This window comes from Typopeltis vanoorti, chromosome 12 (assembly GCF_054136105.1).
Source record: "Typopeltis vanoorti isolate ZY-2024b chromosome 12, IOZ_Tvanoo_1.0, whole genome shotgun sequence".
Classification (NCBI taxonomy): Eukaryota; Metazoa; Arthropoda; class Arachnida; order Uropygi; family Thelyphonidae; genus Typopeltis; species Typopeltis vanoorti.
The window spans coordinates 78,923,312-78,943,767 of NC_143560.1; the positions used below are offsets into that span (position 1 = coordinate 78,923,312).

A 20,456-nucleotide genomic window follows, 5' to 3' on the forward strand; every position below is an offset into this window, starting at 1 on the left:
TAATCATTAACATTTGTGATATTATGTGTGTCCTATGTTGCTTGGTGGAGTGAATAACATGTCATCCTTGACAGCTGAGTTGGATAAAGGAAATGGTTACATGATGATACTGCTGGAGTTTGCAAAGGCATTTGACCGCATGAAACTCTATTACACAAACTATGATGGTGGATTCTATCAGTGATACATTGCAAATAGTTCCTAAGTAGGGTTAGATGGAAATATAGCATGCAGAGGTAAATTAGTATAAGATAGATTTAAGGTAGTCAGGCAGTAGGGTGGAATAAGTTAAGATGGGAACATAAGTCATATTCTTGGCCAAATCCATAGCAGCCTTGAAGTGGTATTTTCAAGGGCTCAACGATGCACATAGTGCTGTCTGGACTGAACATTAAGGTTCATTTTCCATGTACTGTTAGGTCCTTAATTTGCAATGATGACTGAATGCCTCTGTCAGAATCCCATCTGGCTACTGCAACAATACCATTTGTGTCTTGTGCATTGAAAGACAGTGCTATCCAGAGTTGCTTTTGTACTGTTATGGTGCAGTTTATCTGGAGATAAATCTACTAGAATGGAAGTATTATGACAGCTATTGAGATTATGTGGCTGCTGCTTCCAATGCCCACCATTCAGGTGTGACATGGGTATCAAATCATCTGCAGATGAGCTGGGTACTGGTCTGGGTCATGCTTATAAGGGCAGCTACCATACTATGATCTGTTGAGATGCATCCTGAGTATGTTGAGACATATGGGATTCTGACTTAGAGGCATTCAGTCATCATTCCATATTAAGAATCTAAAAGCATTCGGTCCTCAGTGCACATGAAGAATGAATGTGAAGAATTTCAGTCCATGCAGCCACTATGTGCAGTGTAGGCTGGAAGAAATTAGGACTTTGTGTGCCTAGGAGCAATATGATGCATAATTTTGACTGAAACAAAAGTGAAACAAAAGTGAAAGTAATCCTACAGTGTCATTGGATAAGATATGGAAAAGTAAAGTAGTAAACCTTGACACAAAGCCGAGAGCAGGAAACATGCATATTTATGAGGTATTTTATAGATGTTGGCCATGGTCAGAGACCGGGAGGTGAATGGCAACTGAAAGAAGGTGCTACAGAAAGTTGCTATGTGGATGGATGCAAAAGGTAATGAATGAAGAACTCTGTAGAAAAGTAAATTGGAAAGAGAGCCTAATGCAGAAAATAATATGATGAAAACTTCATATTTTTGGACATCTGCAGGATGGATGAGAAAAGATAAAAAACCTTTGTATTTGGTAGAATGGATGGCATAAACAGAAGAGGATGGCCAAGATGAGAGCGAGTGAGTAGATGATGTAAAGGTGTCTTGTGGAAAGAGTTCGCAAGAATGGATTCAGTGGGCATTGATGAAGAATTTAATATATTAAAGCCATATAAATCACTGCCATTTTATCCTATAATCTTCAGCCTTCCAACAGGAAACCTAAGTCCAGTTAGGTGGCAATGCACAAATACCACAATTTATCCATTGCTGTTTTCCATCTAATTTTCATGTAACGTTATTACGAGATGAGTTTAGACTAGTTTTATGTGTGATCAGAATGTACAAGGGAACAAAAAAAAAGTAAGTTTAACAATTAAAATCTTAATTGCTAGCATACTACAGAATTTGACATTCTGACATTCTTCCTATCTAATATTGTTTGTTGATATTCTAAATACTGTCAGCAGGTGTTTTTTGGAGAATCATTGGTAAATTTAATACATAGATTAATTTTTGATGTGCCTCACATCCATGAAAGGTTGCAAACCCATAGTATATTAATATTGTTTAGACAGGCTAAAGTTTTTTCTTCTATTATTTTTTATTCATTTTATGCCTATATTATTTGTAATTTTATTTATTGCATAATCTAGAAACTTGGCTCTAGAGATCAAACATGGAACTTGTTCAAACCATCTTAGGCCTCTAAACAGGGCATTAATCTCACACTGAGCAGTGAAATTCATCTCCCATCATAGCCTGTTAAGCACATAAACTCACAGCCTGTTTTTGGAGAGTAGATACATTTACTCTTCTTCCAACCAGGCCAGCATTTAGACTCTGCTTGCTTTTGTCTGTGTGTATGTGTGTGTGTGTGGGGGGGGGGATGTCTCTGTATAAGATCAACTAGCTGACCATCCGTTGAAGGTGAGTTAGTGGATCCATAGATGTTCTGAATATAAGTGTTCTCATATCCTAGTTGGATTCAAACATATGTGGTTTATAAAGTCTGTGTCGTTGTGGAAGTATTGCATCTTTTTTATATTAGAGAAAAAAAATTATTATCATTATAATGTAACACCTCCAAGGACTCGTTGCTGGAGGGCACTGTACTCCACTGTACACAACTCACCATCTCCAGTACTTATTCTTCCAACTTTTACCACCAACGGTGTTCTTGTGTCTATAAATTGCATGCATATAATAAAAATCAATATAGCTAGCTTAAGCCACTATTTCTGCTTCCCCCCCCCACACACACCCATAAAAGGTTAGAAAACTGTGACATACCTAAAGCCATACGTTCCCGTAATCTTTATTTATTGTTACTGTCAGCCATCCACATGACCAAGAGTTAGATAAGCTGTGAATTCTGCCCTAGAGAGCAAACATGATTAGATTGTCTTTTGTGCCTACTGATTTCCATTAGCAAGATGTTCTTATGCCTGTCAATAAAATTATCTGCTACTTAATCAGGACTTTTAAAGACATCCATGGTAGTGGTATTCAAACCCAGTATGTTGATTGGAAGGTGATGACACTATCCATTTATATTAAGGATACCAAGTAATTTTATAAACTTGGTTTTTTTTACTCCTTCTCCCAAGTAAGCAAAACAGTTAAGTTTGCGCCTGAACGTAGTTCAAGTCTAAAGGTAGTGCAACTCGTTTTACAACGAGTTGCCCTGGTGTTGCAAACAGTTAAGTTTGCAAAACCAGTTTTGTTCACAAACAGTTAAGTTTGTGCCTTGAACTATGTTCAGGCGCAAACTTAACTGTTTTGCTTACTTGGGAGAAGGAGTAAAAAACAAACAAGTTTATAAAATTACTTGGTATCCTTAATATATATTATCCCCAAGGTAAAAAAACTTTTGACATCTTTATCTCATCCAGAGTTTCTTATTCAAAGTAAAAGCACCTTGTAGCAACTTGTATAGGTAAAGTTGATAAGGCTCTGTATTACTAAAACCTTGGTGTTTCAGGGTCTAGCTACTCACTGAGGAGACCTCAAAAAAGGTTGAAACCAGTCTGGGTAGTGACCCCCCACCCATAATGTATAACAGTATACATCTCTTAGTGAGATGTGTTTTACATTATGGGAAATACTAAGAATAGTGAGCAGAGCTTTACCCACCTTTACAACGAGTTGCCCTGGTTTCACTACCTTTAGAGTTGAACTACGTTCAGATGCAAACTTAAAACTGTTTTGCTTACTTGGGAGAAGGAGTAAAAAAAACCAATTTTATAAAATTACTTGGTATCCTTAATATATATTATCCCCCAAAGTAAAAAACTTTAGACTACCCATTTAGCCAATAAGTTTAAGTGGGTTAGTGAATGGTGTGTTTTAACAGCATTTATGTTAAGATTACTTTTCTGCATGTTCTACATTCCACTGTGCCTAGATCTGGCGAAATTTTTTCAAGATCTGATGTGTAGCTTATAATCTGAAATTGATATACTTGGTTTTAAATTTATATTTTTAATAATTATATTATTTTAAATACTTGATATGTAGTTACTAATTAATTTTTGTTATGTGAGTCATATATAAAAATTTGTGCTTACCTTTGCAGGAAACTAAAGAGACTATTACTTGTAATGGAATTCCTCTCATAAGAGAGAAAGTCATTTTGAACCAGGACAATGATGAGTTATTTGTATACGATCTTTATATACCAACAGATAAGTCTGTCAGTGAAGAGTTCATGGCTAATACTCTGAGGTATTTTTGTTACTGAAAAGTTGAATAGCGAATTATTTTCATGATTAAATTATTTTTAAAATTGGTAGCTTATTGCTTATCTGAAACTACTCTTTTAAAACTTTTGCAAGACCTATAAGATTGTTGTATGAGTTAACTGTAATTTAATTTCTTTTTGTAAAAAACTAGAGTTATATGTTAGTGTGACACACACAGGGTGGTATGGGGGAGGGAATAAAAAAAAGCTTAGATGCCTTCCTCTTAGAAAGAAAAATACAGCTATGATTCAATTTACTGCTATTATTCTGACCCTTCTACATTTCTGCGCATGTCAGAAGAAAGAGAATTCATTCCAATAATAGGGTAATCAATGTGTTTCGTGGGATGAGTGTTTATTATTATACGTCAGAAAATTAGCTTTTCTTTTATGAAAATTCTAGTTCTTAAAGTGGTAACTTTTGCTTGTCCAACAGTTGGAAAATTTATGTTATAAAGCACGTGATTTTGCGTGTTGTGAACAATTCGTACATTCTTTATTTATTTCTTCCCTTCAGCATGAATTGACTATTCTTGGCAGCCAGGCTCAGTTCTATGAATTATTAATTAACTTAAGGAATTCACAATGTACACTAGAATATAAATTAAACTTTAATATATATTTCCAATATTTCAGCAATGTCACATTGCCATCTTCAAAGGAACTTAAAATAAAGACACGTGCATGCAGGCAACTACACACAGTAAATGAGGATGAAGCAAGGAAGCTATTGTTTCTCCTAACAGTCCTGATGGTGCCCCCTAGCAGGCTATGTAGGTATTCTTAGCTGTTGGGCTGAAGGTCTCCTGATGTACGTTTCCCAAATTTGGGGCAGTCTCATGCAACCAAATTTTTTGAGGTTTGGCATGTTTCTTAGGGCTCAGACTGATTCCATGAAAAGTCTTTCAAATTTGAACTTGCTATGATGTATTATTGTGGCTTTCTTCCACTGTATTCTGTGGAGTGTATCCAGAGCATGGTCTGTAGGACCAGAGTGGCTATACTGAAAACGGATGTAGTCCTTGTGTTCTGAAATTCTGATATTCGCTGTCCTGCCTGTTTGGCCAAAGTAGGACAGCTTACAGCTGCAAGGGACCTGGTAGGGGAAGTGGTTGGTCTTTAGTGGAGCGAATAACAGTTGCCAATTTTCGATATGGTCTGTAACAAGAGGTCAAGTCATGTTTTTTTAAGATTTTGGTAATTTTTTCTGAGATGTCTCTGATGCAGGGAATGGTGATGGATTTAAAGTAATCCTAGTTGTGAAGGGGGAGGGTTGTGGTTTACTGGTTTCAATATTTTTTGGATTTTTTTTTTTGGGGGGGGGGTAGCCATTGGCTGACAAAGTGTTGAGGATGTGATTTAGTTCAGTGGTTAGGGCATTGTCATTTGAACAGATTAGTTTAGCCCTGTTGTATAGTGTCTTAATAACTCCATATTGTTGTGAGGAGGGGTGATGGGATTGTTGGTGAATGTATCTGCCTGTATGGGTGGGTTTTCTATAAACTGAGAAAACCAAGGTTCCATCAGGCTGGTGGGTGACTAGTGTGTCTAGGAAAGGGAGGCTGTTGTTTTCCTCTTTTTCCAGAGTGAACTCTTGATTTTGGGGTGTTGGTTGTTTAAGTGTGTTAAGAAGAGAGGAGTGTATCAGAGCCATGTGGCCAAATAGCAAATACATCATCAACTTAGCAAAGCCATATGGTTGGTTTTTGTGGGGCAGAGTTTAAGGCTTTCTCTTCAAAAATCTCCGCAAGGGTGTGGAGAGTGGTGAACCCATTCCTGATAGAGGGGACATGGCTGTCCCCTCTATTTGTTTGTAGAATTTTCCCTGCCAAACGAAATAGCCTGAATTCATTGTGAACTGAAATAGGGCTGAGATATCGGGAGGAAATTTAGCTTGGATTAGCTCTAAGGTTTCCTTGAGTGGGACATTTGTGAATAAAGAGGAGACGTCAAAACTGGCCATTATGTCAGTATGCTGGAGTGTAAGATTTTCTATGCTGGCTTTTGAAGTGGGCTGAATTTTTTATGTGTGATGGTGTGTTGCCAGTATAGTTTTCTGATTTGTGAGTTGGTGGGATTGTATTCAATAGGGAGGTAAGTAGCCCGATCTAATAACAGAGCATTAAGCTTACCTGTGTAGTCCATTTGGTTGAGTACTACGGTGGCATTGCTCTTTTCCGCTTTGGTGATTACTATTTTTTTTGTTTTTCTTCATTTCTTGCAGAGCTTTATATTCACTATTGGATATGTTGGTTTTTTGGTGGTTTTGCTTTGGTGGGAACACAAGCTACATCCAGTCTGATATTGTTGGCGATGTGGTTTTGGAAGGTGGCAGATACTGCATTCAGTCTGGATCATTATATTCTCGGCCGTTATTTTTATAGGAGCAATGCCGAAGTTGTGGCCATGTGAAAGAGCGATGAGTGCTGCAGGCTTCACATAACTGAAGAAAGGTTGACTACAGTGTTGGTTGGAAGTTTTTGGTTCAGAGGTCAAGTTCTTTTTTTAATTTCTCAAATTTCTTAATATGCCGACTCCGTATTTTCTGAAATTCTTTATTTGCCACAGTGCACAAGACGTCATATAAAATTGACCAATGCTTGTGATTTAGCGTGTTGGAAAGCTCTTCTTCAAGCGCCCGAATAGCTTTGTTTGCATCAGCTAGGAGAATGCGCATGGAAGCAATTTGTTCCCGTAGCAGAGCATAGCTGGCATGGTTATAAATTTGGAGAGCCTTTTGCGAAAAGAAATGGTGCTTAAATTTCACACAGTTTGGGATTACCTGATTATCCAGGCAGCGTGTTAGGAAGGTCAGATGATTCAGTTGTCTTGATAACTTCAGCTTCATTTTAACATATTGGTGGGCCTTGCATGCGATGGAATCTCCGTGAATGATAGTAATTCTCATAGAAAGGCTTATACGTTTATTATACATGATTATTAATTAACTTAAGGAATTCATAATGTACACTAGAATATAAATTAAACTTTAATATATATTTCCAATATTTCGGCAACGTCACGTTGCCATCTTCAAAGGAACTTAAAATAAAGACACGTGCAGGCAGGCACTACACACACAGTAAATGAGGATGAAGCAAGAAAGCTATTGTTTCTCCTAAAATTCCTGATGGTGCCCCCTAGCGGGCTATGTAGGCAATATCTTGGCCGTTTGGCTGAAGGTCTCCTGATGTATGCCTCCCAAATTTGGGGCAGTCTCATGCAACCAAATTTGTTGAGGTTTGGCATGTTTCTTAGGACTCAGGCTGATTCCATGAAAAGTCTTTCAAATTTGAACTTGCTGCGGTGTATTATTGTGACTTTGTTCCACTGTATTCTGTGGTGTGTATCCAGAGCATTGTCTGCAAGACCAGAGTGGCTATACTGTGAAAACAGATGTAGTCCATGTGTTCAGATATATGCTGTCCTGCCTGTTTGGCCAAAGTAGTACAGCTCAGCCCTAAGAAACATGCCAAACCTCAACAAATTTGGTTGCACAAGACTGCCCCAAATCTAGGAGACGTACATCAGGAGACCTTCAGCCCAACGGCCAAGAATACCTACATGATCCACTAGGGGGGGAACCATCAGGACTTTTAGGAGAAACAGTAGCGTCCTTGCTTTGTCCTCATTTACTGTGTGTAGTGCCTGCGTGCATATGTCTTTATTTTAAGTTCCTTTGAAGATGGCAACGTGACGTTGCAAAATATTGAAATATATTATTTAGTTGATAGGCGGAAAAGGGGAGATATGATTGAGACATTCAAATTGCTAAAGGGTTTCTATAGGATTAATTCAGATATTTTTGAGATCAGGACTGGTGGTGGGAGAACTAGAGAACATCTATGGAAGCTGGGTTCTTTAATTTTAGAGTGGTAAATGAATGGAATAAGCTGCCAGAGTCTGTTGTGGGTACTATGACTGAATGAGTTCACATCAAGGTATGATAGATACTGTGAGAATGTCGAATAGTTGTGTGGACATGGTGTTTAGGGCCTCCCTCGATGAGTCTAAGGACTCCCTGGAGTCGCTTGTAATAATAATATTCGTTTGTTGCCAGAATTATTCCATGGGCTAGATAAGTGATCTAAATTGTCATCTCGTGAACATAAAATATTTTCGGATGGATGAGCAGGAGTGTTGTCTAAAAGCAATAAACATTTTGCATCTTCTGGTGGTATTCCAAGCTCTTTGACTTGAAATTTCCTGACTGCAGTTACAAATTCTTTAAAAAACAAGTCTTGAAAAATGTTAGAGTTGAACCATGCCTTTTTAGAGTTATAATACGAAACATGCAGATGATTCATTATATTTTTTAAAACTGTAGGTTTACAAGTCAATAATTACGGGTGTCGGTTTATGTGATCCGTCGGCATTAGTGCAAAGCAGTGTCAAGATATTATCCTTGCTGACTTTTCTGCCAGGTGTCAATTTTTCATATTTTGTATGTTTTCTGGCACAGAATGCCAGAACAAACCAGTTTCGTTAGCATTATAAATCTGAGAGTGTAATAGAATTTTGTTATTTATACGTTCTATTAATTTTTGCCTAAATGGTTCAATATCTTCTATTGGAGTACTTAAAGCTTCACCATAAATTTGTTTGTTCATAATTCCATGCCTTTTGCAAAAGTGTCAAAGCCATCCATTGCTTGCTTTGAATGACGTATTCATTTGATTTGCTAATTTAATCACTGCAGATTTCAATTCAACTGCCTGAACTGGAATCCCACAAGAACGTTGCTGTGCTTACCACTTCAACAATGCTTCTTCAACTGAAGTTTTACGTGCCAATTTCATGTTTTCGTGGATTGGTGTTTTCACCTACATCACATTATCACAAGTTTTTTATTTTGTCTCTTATTTTTAAAGATAGATACAGTTTGCTTTTTTATGCCATATTGCTCATATATACGAGACACAGACACTCCCGAATCAAACTTTTGTATGACTTCTAATTTTTGATTTAACGTTAAATTAACTCTTTTACTTTTGTCCATATTTTAAGGTTAGGGTTACAAAGATGTGTTTTACCATTCATACACATCTAATTTTAAATTTATATTGAACAGGTCTACAAAATGCGTACGTACATATACCATTCACCACGAGTAAGCATATGCGTACTTTGGAACATCTGCCAGCATGCATTAAAACTGCCGCAGAAAGTCACGCCACGTGACAAAAGAACCAGTTACAGCGCGATTTGTGTGATCATGTGCTAATCATTCGCCGAACATGTTTTATGAGCAGTGACTCACTTATGCTGGCTGTTAAAATCTGTTAATTTCATTATTACATCTTATTAAAATTTCATGTTAATTACATCTTATTAAAATATGTTATCAAATCTTCAATTATATCTTGTCTTCTGCGCCTTTGTGAAAAACTATAGTTATCTCGTTTAAAGCTTATCTTCTTGACCCTTATTATACTTCTGACTTATGGCCACAAATAATAAAGCTCACATGTGCAAAACTTACATAACAAAGAAATCGCCTCAGGCTGGAGCCAATCTCTTTGTCTGACCTACTGGTGTTTATTCTCAACTGAATTTGGAAAATTTATTTAGTTTCTGGCTGCGCCACCAAATTCGTGGGTAGGAGTTGAATCTCCCTCCAAAAGAATAACACAGTAAAACACACGGAACCCCTCTCTCTTAATTCTAATTAAATCTAGCAACTTAAATTTTCTGTTATGCAGTCGTTACAATATCTAGCTTAAGGCTTATACAGATTTGAGTTTAATGAGTAGTACATTGGACTCAAATCAGGCAAGTTATTTAAAGAAGAAAACAATTTATTTAACATCAATGAAATGCACAATGGGTTAATTTCAAGTTCTAAGTAAATTCGCTTCTATGCCTCAAATTACAACTAATGACTATGTCTACAATTTAGTTCCTCATCATATTGGCAATAGCTATAACATTGAATACACGATGTTTCACCTTAAATTTTTTACCTGACCTTCTCTCACATAAAACAAAATATCTCAGCTATCAGCATAAGGCCTGAAGTTCTCAAGTATCACTATAAAACAAGTCCCTTAATTAAATCACCATCACAATATTTTTCTCTAGTTAAGCAATGGAAAGATCTTACTTGAACAGAAGTCTGTACTTCTCTGAATGATCCATGAAATCATCTCCTGCTGTTATCGTTCGACTTTAGCATTGAAGTCGGGTAACTCTTCTGGGGCTTGTGAAATCCTTCTTTAATATCAGGAACGTGCTGGCACAGAAAATCAGCATATAATTTCTTCTAAAATAGCTTATCTTAATCACATCGGTTCCTCAGCAATTTTCTATCTGGAATGCAGGTCTCCGATGGCGATTACAAATTATTTCCCATGATGTTAGCAAAACTTCGCTGCCATAGTGTACATCGTAACTTCAGGTCGGAATCCCACGTGACCTCGAAACTTCTCGCTGACCCAGGAACGGGACTGGACGAACTAGATCTCCACAAACTGCCCATCAGGAACCAAACTGAATCACTGCACTGAACTCCTTTTCTCGGCATTGCAACCGCTATTTATCTGGCTCCGGTGACCTTGGGGTTTGCTTACGTCATCGCCTCTTGGTACTTTGGTGGTCTGCACCCACCACCCTTCATGGTTGTTGTGTTCAGACAGGAAACCCCTGCGCACAGTTGACCCTTGAGGTTGCAGTTGCCTCAGGTCATTTGTTAATACCTTAATCCGTCTGGAATTACCGGTGACTAAGAGGTGTCTTTAGACACAATTAATCTTACACTTATTTTTCTGTTCTTTTACAAAACCCTTTGAGGTGACAATATTCAGTAATATACAAAAAATATTATTTCCAAATTAAAATATGAAAATTTCTTGATTTACCCACAAGTATTTTTATTGAATTTTGCTTACCAGTAAAATCAGTATACAAGAAGTTTTTGAATAAAGTTCCTTGAATACACGATTTTACATGGCTAAATTATTACAGTGTTTTTTCAACATATGGTGGCCTATTAGCCAAAATTTGTTGAAAATAACAGGAAATTAATAACGAAAAATATGTGACGTGAAAATTAACAGGGTGTTATTTTTAACATGTAACATACGGACCAGAATTTTGTCTGTTAAATCGAGGGTTTACTGTATTAGCTTTGCCCTTTTCTCCAAATTTTCTCAAAACATTTTTGTATGTTTGACAATCATTTCCTACTCTGCTATTTAGATCCCCAACAAGGACGAATTTTTCATTGTGTCAGTTGCTTTCTTTAAAGCCTCAAAAAATTACTCCACTTCTACCTTAGTAGCATCTTCTGTGGCATAGGCACAAATAAGTCTCATTGTCCAGTTCCCCCATTCTGATATTTGCCCACATCACTACTTGAAATTGCCTGCCATTGAAGAAGATTGGCCTCGTATTTAGTGTTGAATACTATGGCTACTCCTTCTTTTCCTTGATTTTCATTGCCTGAATATAACATTTTGTATTTATTGCTCAGAAAGATTTTGCCATGTTTGTCTTTTTTGTTTCAGTTAACCCTATTATGTCGATCTGGTACTTATCCATATTCCTCAACTAGCATGCCATTGAGGCTTCTTATGTAGATAGTACCGATCTTGATCTCTGGTGATATTGAGTTGGGGTGTGTTTTAGGATTTATTCCAGTAGCTGTCTTTTCGCTGTTCACCCTGGTTCCCTGGGGGGGTGTTTATCCAGGAACCCCCCCCCCCCCCCCCCAAGCTGGCATGAAATTTTGTCATGTTTGTACCATCATTTAATACTGTGGTTTAAGCCAATAATACAATTTGGTTGGCTAAGTCCCAAATTGCCAGCCCATCCTGTTTCTTACAGTATCCAGGTAGATGCATGTGGTGCACCTAACAGGGTGCACCACGAGAAGGTGAAAATCGGACATTAGGTCAGAAGCCCTAGTCAGTTCTCCACATTCCTTTAAAAGCTATGTGGAGGTCTCCTCTTTGACCCTTAAGCACCTCATATAGATTAATTTTTAATTCGGTGTATCAATTTACATAGATAAATTGATACACCAAATTAAAAACTGCCTTGATTTTTGAAAAATTAAAGGCAATTTTAATTTTGAAAAAATCAGGCGGAAAAAAATGGGAAAGTAAGAGCTAAACAAATTAGATCTAATTAGTAAAGAGTAGTATGGAATAAAACTTTTGATAGGAAAGTTCGAGAAATCCTCTGTTGAACGTTATGGTTTGTGTACTTTTGTTTATTCTAGGAAATAATGATTTATTCATTGCACAGCAAGAAACAGTCATATTTATATTGTAGTGTACCTTTTGATTTGTTACTATTAGGGCTTATTTTTGATCATTGATTGGTGGTTACATTTCTAAGATTGTCAGGAAAGAGAAAATACTCTTATAAGTTTGTTTCATTCTCGAACATTGCATAATTGATTATTTCTGAATATATTATGGGATTAACTGTATATATCTTTGTAATATAACTTTAAATATTTAAAGATTGTTTATTTTCAGTATGTCTTAGTATTTGAATCAATTTCTCCTACTTTATCTTGTAGTCTTGAAAAATATTCACTGGAGGAAGATCTCATTCATGAGGGATCTGAAGATGAAGAGCATTATGATGATGAAGATGACAGCAATGACGAAAACAATTGGAGAAATGATTATCCAGAAGAAGATTCGGATTTTGAGAATGGTTAGCATTCAATAGGTCAATAATTTGATGAGGATTTGTTATTCCTGAATCCCTACTTGGTTATATACAAGACGATTTATATAGAACCAAACCCAAAGTTTTAGTTCTCGATTGTAAATGAATGAATGGAACTGATCAGAGTTTTTCAGGAAACTTACTTTATCTTGAATGGCTCAGCATGAAGTACTAGCCAAATCGCAAGTGCTTCAAGATGAACCTGTGCCACTATTTTTTTTGTTTATAACAGACTTTTTTAGGTTGAGTTTTATGAATTGCCTTGTATATAAATACACAGCAAGGAAGTGGCTCAAAAAGAGATGCAAGAAAATTATTATTTTTAATTTCACTGGTACACTGTGCACTCCTTATGAGATTCCATAGAATTTCTGTAAAAATATTTTTTTTTTCTTCTTCAGATTGAATTTTCTCAAACTACATAACAAAAAAAAAATGGTAGCATTAGTTGAACAGTTTCTTTTTAAAGCACTCTACAGCAGTGGAAAAGCCCTCTTTATCTTGTAGCATTTTTGAGTGAAAGGAAATTCAAACCATTTTTTTGGGTTCAAAAGGGTTTGGGATTTTTTTCCTTAATTGATGCCATTGAAACAAAAAAATCAAATTTAGTCATTTTGATTTTCAATGGGATGAAAGACAAATAGTGATTCTGAATGCATTCATCTCTCATTATAGTGCAGTCAACTTTTATTACAACAAACTATTATAGCAAACTTTCCATCTTAGCAAACTATTTCTTTGGTCCACCTGTGAGTTTGTTATAATGAGAGTTCACACTGAATATGTAAGTTTTTGTGGTTCTGTAGAGAGCTTTTAGTGTTGAGACCACATGTTTTAAGATAAATAACAATTTTAATAAAACTAAGCAAATATAACCCTAGAAGTTTCATAAGTTGTCAGACTTACACTGTCAGGTATTAGAAAAAGTTGTACAAAAAAAAGACTAGAAACAATTAAATCCACATATTAGATGTTATCAGAACTTCATAATTGGTACATATGAATAAGCAACCAGAAAAAAAAAAGTTAAATTAATTATCATATAATGTTGGAATAATGCTAGTTGCTGCTGCCGCCACGTTGTACAGCATTGCTTGTTTTGTATCCTAGGTCCGAGGCAGTTAGATTTTTAATGAAAACAGACCAAACTTGGTGTAAGATTAAGTGAAAAGTCAGCTACTGGAACAAGCTCCAACTCAACATCGAGAAGAAGAGTAAACCCAACATCAGAAGAACTGAAGATAGGAATCATCAATATAAGAAGTATTAAAGGAAAGGAAATTGTGCTTGCAGAAGAATTGGAAAAGTATACATGAACATAATTGGCATTACTGAAACAAAGAAGACAAAATCAGGTGAGATCTTACTAAATAGTAGTAAGTATAGGATGTTATTTTCAGGCAATAATGATCAAGGAAAGGAAAGAGTAGCAATATCATTCAATACCAAACATCAAGATAAACTTCTTGATTGGAAGGCAGTTTCCAGTGTAGAGTTATGTGGGCAGACTTCAAAATGGTAACATGGACAGTGAAACTTATTTGTGCCTATGGTTTCACAGAAGATTCTTCCTAGGAAGAAGAGGAGGAGGAATTTTTTCAGTCATTAGAACACACAGCTGACATAAAGAAAATGGAAAAAAGTGCTCCTTGTTTGGAGATCTGAACAGCAGAGTAGGAAATGAATCCCAGCAGACATATAGAAACAATATGGAGAAATGGGGGAAATCTAATAATAATGGTATTTACTGGACTTCTGCTCAGGACGCTGACTAGTCATTACTAACGCCATGTTTCAACATAAAGATGTTCACATGGAGAGAAGACACAAGAAATAAGAAAAGCCTCATTGACCACATCATTATTGATAGTGATATTTTCATGCTCATTCAGGATATAAGAGTGTACAGAGGATTTGAAATTGGCAGGACCATTGCTTAGTACTAAGCAGATAAAAATGGATATCACATTGAAAAGAATAGTATGTAAGAAAGTTTTAAAATGAATTAAAATTGAGCAGCTTTTAGAAGTAAATTGTAGACTCGACTATGCAAACATTATTGAAAACAACAATCAAACGTTGGAGTCTCATTGACAAACTTTGAAGAAGACATTGATTGATTCAGCTAGAGAGGTATGGTGAAGTTGTCTGCAAGGATATAAAAAATAAGAACTCCATGGTGGACACAAGAAGTTAAAGTAAAGAAGAAGCATGCCAAAAGTTCCTAGCAAATAAGTCAGCACATGCCCTAAAAGAATACAGAGAAAAATTTAAGAGAGCTAAGTTGTTTGTAAAAGTAGCTAAACAAACGTCATGGGAAGACTTTTGTAAGAATATAAAAAATAAATATTAGGAAGGTGGCAAAGTGTTCTGGAGTCTATTGAAGAAGCTTAGAAATGGAGGGAAGAGTACTATAAAAGCAAACGAAGATAATAAAGGTGACATGAAAACTGAAGATAAGGATATCCTAGATGTCTGGAGTAATTACTTTGAAAGACTGTTAACAAACCAAGCAGTGACAGAACCATACTAGAAAATTTTCAAGAGGAATGCAAAGAGGATTATATATCAATAATTGAGGTAGAAAAAACTGTCAAAAACTTGAAATTTAGAAAGGCAGCTGGAGTAGATGATATTTGACCAGAAATGCTTAATTATAGGGGTATAAAAGTTTTGCAGCAGCTACACTGCATTGTTCAGAGGACCTTTTCAGAAGGTCAAATTACTTCCGAAAGGAAGATGACTTTGTGTTCTGCTATGATGTAGATCGCCTGATGAATGTCCTTTGAATCAAACATGACCTACACAAATGGCATAGACTTGTCAGAATTGAGTCTCAAGGCAGTGTTGTTGCATAATGGAAACCAGCTTCCATCTGTTCCAGTTGGACATAAAAGAAACTTTCAACCTAAAACAGCTTGGACTGTCTTCAATACAGCAAGTATGGCTTCAATACAGCAAGTATGGCTGACATCTCTATGGTGACAAAGGTAGTGACTTTGTTGATGGATCTGCAGCTGTGATATACGAAGTACTGCTGTTTTTTGTGTCAATGGGACAGCCGAGCAAAGACTTTGTACTATGTGAGGAGAGATGGGCCGTCGAGGAAATCTCTGAAGGTCAGAAATCAGAATGTGCAACACCCAGCACTGGCAGAAACATACAAAAAATTCTGCTACTGTCCCTACACATCAAACTTGGTCTGGTAAAAAAAACTTTGTGAAAGCCATGGACCGGAATGGATCAGCCTTTAAGTACCTGGGTGACAAATCCCTCGACTCAGCAAAGTGAAAATTAAAGATGGAGTTTTTGTAGGTCCTCAGATCCAAGAGCTCTTCATTGATAAGATGTTTCACATCCTGCTATAGGGTGATGAGAAAAAAGCTTGGGATGCATCTTATCTGGTGTTAACTAAATTCCTCAAAAATGTCAGAGCAGAAAACTACAAGGAACTGGTTGATGACTTGTTTGTCTCTGTATCACAGACTTGACTGCACTATGTCCTTAAAAATACACTTGGATTTCTTCCTGACAACTGCAGCATGGTAGTGATGAGCAAGGTGAACGTTTCCATCAGGAAATTGCAACAATGGAGAAACGATACCAGGGAAAGTGGTCCACTTCCATGTTGGCTGACTGCTCTTGGATGCTCACTAGAGATGATCCTGAACAGCTATACAAGCAACAGGCAAAGCAACGTTGGACATAGAAGGCGGACATTTACCCGTATATGTGATAGGTACATATTAATCTATTATATATAAGAAACTATTGCAGATCTCTCACAAACCATAGCCAATTTTGCATTTTCATTGTCATATTTGTGTTCAGCATCTTGAAATCTATAAGAAATGACTAAATTAATCTGGGAGCCATGACTTTTGTAAAATTTTGTTGTCCAGTGTTATCAGATCTTGTATTTCTGTCATCTAAAACACTTCTTACTATATGAACACCTATATCTTCGTCTTCTGGATCTTTTTTTTCCGCCATTCTGCAAAGAACACTTGTTTTGTTAATTTTCCCCCTTCTATTTAAGTGACCATGCCACCTAACATTAGCTCTGCTAACAGATTACTAAATGCTAACAGTGTCAATTTCTTTCCTAGCATCCTCATTTTTGATATGATGCAACCATCTTCATCCTCTAATCTTTCTTAGCACTCTCATATCTGTGACCTCCAGTCTTTGATCAAGTGTTTTATATATTCTAACCCAACATTCAGATCTATAAGTTAAAATTAGTTCAACACTATCTTGTATTCAGCTAGTTTAGTGTTTTGACTAATTTCTCTCTTATTCCATATAAATTTATTAAGTTGACTTCCTACTATACCAATTTTGCTACATCTGTTGTCTGTTTTCATATTTAATTTGCCACCTTCACTAAAAATTGTGCCTGAATAACTTTGGTATGAAAATCAGCAATAAAAAAAGACTAAAATATGAAAAAGGTATAATAGAAAACATAAATTGCACTCTCAATAGTGAACCAAAAGAACAGGATACAGTTAAAATTTATTCAGCTGTATCCTGTTCTATTGCAGACAGTTACTGCAAACAGTTCAGACAATTTTAACATAGTTTTCACTCTTCTAATTTTCCTCTTTCATGTGTGGGGGTCTCTAGTCTTTCGTTTGTGAAAACAGTTGATGAACGACTAGAGACCACACATGACAGTGAGGAAAATTAGGAAAACAGGCAGAACCATATTGAAAATGAAAATATCAAAAAAGAATGACATTATTATATTCATGAATGTGTAAGCATTAACTAATACTGTATAAGATAGTATGGCCACTTAGACAGAATGATAGACGAAAAAATCTGAAGCAAAAATGGAAAGAAAAGGTCTAGAGGAAGACAAAGAATGCAGTTAGGAGTGCTATAGAAAATCAAAATGTAAGAGTAGATCAAATCAGAGACTTGACATAGATTATTTGTAAAACTGTTGATAGAAATATGTCATGAAATAATTAGGGTATAATATCAGAAAATGGTTATGAAATAGTCCTTATCTTTAAGCATATGTGTGTATAATCCAAAAAAAAAAAATCATTATTGGGTATGAGTTCTTATATTGATGTGCCCTCAAATTATTTCTTGCTTGCTCCTCAGGAATACAGCACACAGATTAAGAACACTAATTGAAAGCATGTAATCCTTTTAACCTTCTCTCTGTGTACAGGATTGCAAACACACCCAAGGCTAATAAAAAAATAAATAAAAAGTTGCCGAATGGAAAATTTCCAAAGTTTTCTTAGGAATGCTATCTGCGATATGTTTCATACACAATTTGAAAAAAAAATTTTGAAATCAGTGAATTTGAATGTGGTAGTAGTAAGGCTTCAAAGGCACCTGAGTGCTTACTCATGTACAGGGATATGATATTCTCCATACAAAAACTGGTTTTTGTAAGCAGCTGCATTAGTATTTTTCCATTCATTTTAGAAATTATGGACTTTACGTGTTATGAATAACTATTTTAATTTCCTGACGTTTCTACCTTCATATTAAGTTCATCATCTGGAGTACAAATATACAAGGACAAGCTGAGTTACATTTCACAATAAGCTAAAGAAACAAAGTTTTGATCACCAGTTATTCTACTGGCATGACCTCTAGTGAAAAAAAAAAAATAAATTTTAAAAAATACAGATAAAATTACAAATTAATTAATTTAGAATTTTAATTAATATTTAATAAATAAGTAATTTTATTTAGAAACTACATCAAAGCTAAATTCTATTTAAGATAACATGAGAGAAACATTCTTATAGTTTTCTTACAGATCTACAGTCCTGTTAGTTAACTCTTGGGGAGAAAGGTTCCGTGGGTAAAATATGTGCCTTCCATATGCTTGGGATTTTTAGGCTATCATTATTGTTCAGATTAGGGTGGTTGATAAGAAATTTAATGTGTCATTTATGTTCCTTTTGTATGATAGGAATCGTGTATCCTGTTTCCCCTATATATATGGTAGATTACAGGTGCAATAAATATGGTATACTCCATAGTCGGCCAGCGGAGGGAGTGGGTCTTTGGATGAGTTGAGTAAGCTTTTTAATTTTGCAGGAGGTTTAAAGGTAGCTTTGAGGTTGTATTTTTGTAGTATTCTGTTTATTTTATCTGATGTCCCTTTAATGTAAGGAAAAATGGTTATAGTTTTATTGTAGTCTGGTTTATCTTTGTTTTTTATTGAGGTCTCGTAGAGAATTTTGTTAATAGTGATTTGACTGCAACCATTTTTTAGAAAAGTATTGCTGATAACTTTAAATTCATCTTTCAGTGCTTGTTAATTGGAGCAGATCTTCAAAGTCCTGTTTTTTTAGAGTATTAATGACACCTAGTTTTTGTGTTTCGTGGTGGTAGGAGTTTATGTGTGTATATTAGCCAGTATGTGTCGGTTTCCAGTAAACAGTAAAGGAAAGAGTGCCAGAAGGAAGATGTGTGACAAGTGTATCTAGAAACGGAAGTGTGTTCTGTTTTTCAATCTCAGTTGTGAACTGTATGCGTTTTGTGTTGTTTGTTTAGGTGACTAAGGAAAGTGTCTAGTGGCCATGGGGCTAGATCGCGAAAACATCGTCAAGTGCTGAAATTCTATTTTATTGCCCTAACTTTAATCATAATGACTGTCTTACTATCACTAAGGCTTGGGAAATTATTGTCCTCAACTGTATTAAATAGGTTGTGTTTTATTTTAATTTATTGTTAATATTTTCAGCATAATAGTTTTTAACCTAACGAATGTGCAGCTGCAAGCATAGATGGATTCTAATGTGATGCATGTGCTGCACTGTTTCTGCTATTCAAATTCCTCATTGTCATTCTTCACTCACACCGATGAAGTCTTACGATATCCAAGTTGAAATATTTGTACAATAAATAATTTCTACTGTGGTACACTTGTGATTTTATAATTACTTCATCTCACTGATAGAAAAATTTCAGGAGTCAAAATCTGTGGGATGGAGGGCAAACTTCTTAAACTTAATAGACTGATCCAAAATAAAATTCATCAAAATGCAAAATGTCACGTGAAATCTACCTTGGAAAAATTGTCATTTTCTCACATCCTGAAACTAGATTTCATATCGTTAACATTTTCAGAGTATGCAAAAAGATGCTGATGCTTCACATCTTATTCCATTTGATTTGCTGACATTGATGAGAAAATACAGTATAGTTGAAATGCACTAACATAAGTTTAGGATGTTTAAGGAAATGAATCTTTGTAACACTTATTTTTATAGGGCTCTTGTCATCTTAATTTGCTGTATGATGACAAAATGTTAGCCACATTACAGTTACATGGAAATATACCACCAGTATATTTCCAGGTAACTGCACCAGTATAGTATGGCCTTTGAAGAATCCTTAAGCTTTGATAGGAATATGGGCAAGTATTTTCACCAAAGCCAGCTGCACTAGTATTAAGTGATTATCCAATGTCTACTTCACTGGATCAATCACATTACCTCTTAAGAAAGATTTCAGTAATTGGACCACATGTTTATTAAGATAAATATAAATAAAAATAAAAAACCTGACAAGTTTCGTAAGTCGTTTGACTTGCATCTTCAGGGGTCACAGGTAACTAAAAGTTTAAACACAAGAAATGAGAAATTACTCAAAATAGTTCATTCTATGCAGTTGTGGCCGTCTAACTGTTCATTAAATTGAATATCCGAATGCAGATTCAGTGCAATGCTAAGTTTGAACAATGCTGGATGCTGTCACATTCTGTTGGTCACGTTCACATTGTCCGAGGTCTAACTTGGG

General features: G+C 35.7%; 2 protein-coding genes across 2 annotated transcripts in view; one reads left to right on the forward strand and one right to left on the reverse strand.

Annotated features, from left to right (window-relative positions):
• Positions 1–20,456, reverse strand: part of OXA1L (OXA1L mitochondrial inner membrane protein) — a 189,712-nt gene that overhangs the window by 146,062 nt on the left and 23,194 nt on the right. The gene's annotated exons all lie outside the window — the stretch shown is intronic.
• The window catches only part of fs(2)ltoPP43 (female sterile (2) ltoPP43), a 58,522-nt gene that overhangs the window by 20,837 nt on the left and 17,229 nt on the right, over positions 1–20,456 (forward strand). Inside the window, exons 3-4 of the mRNA XM_090401930.1 lie at positions 3,828–3,976; positions 12,520–12,659. Of these exons, the coding sequence (XP_090258056.1) occupies positions 3,828–3,976; positions 12,520–12,659 (289 nt within the window). The remainder of the gene's footprint in view (positions 1–3,827; positions 3,977–12,519; positions 12,660–20,456) is intronic.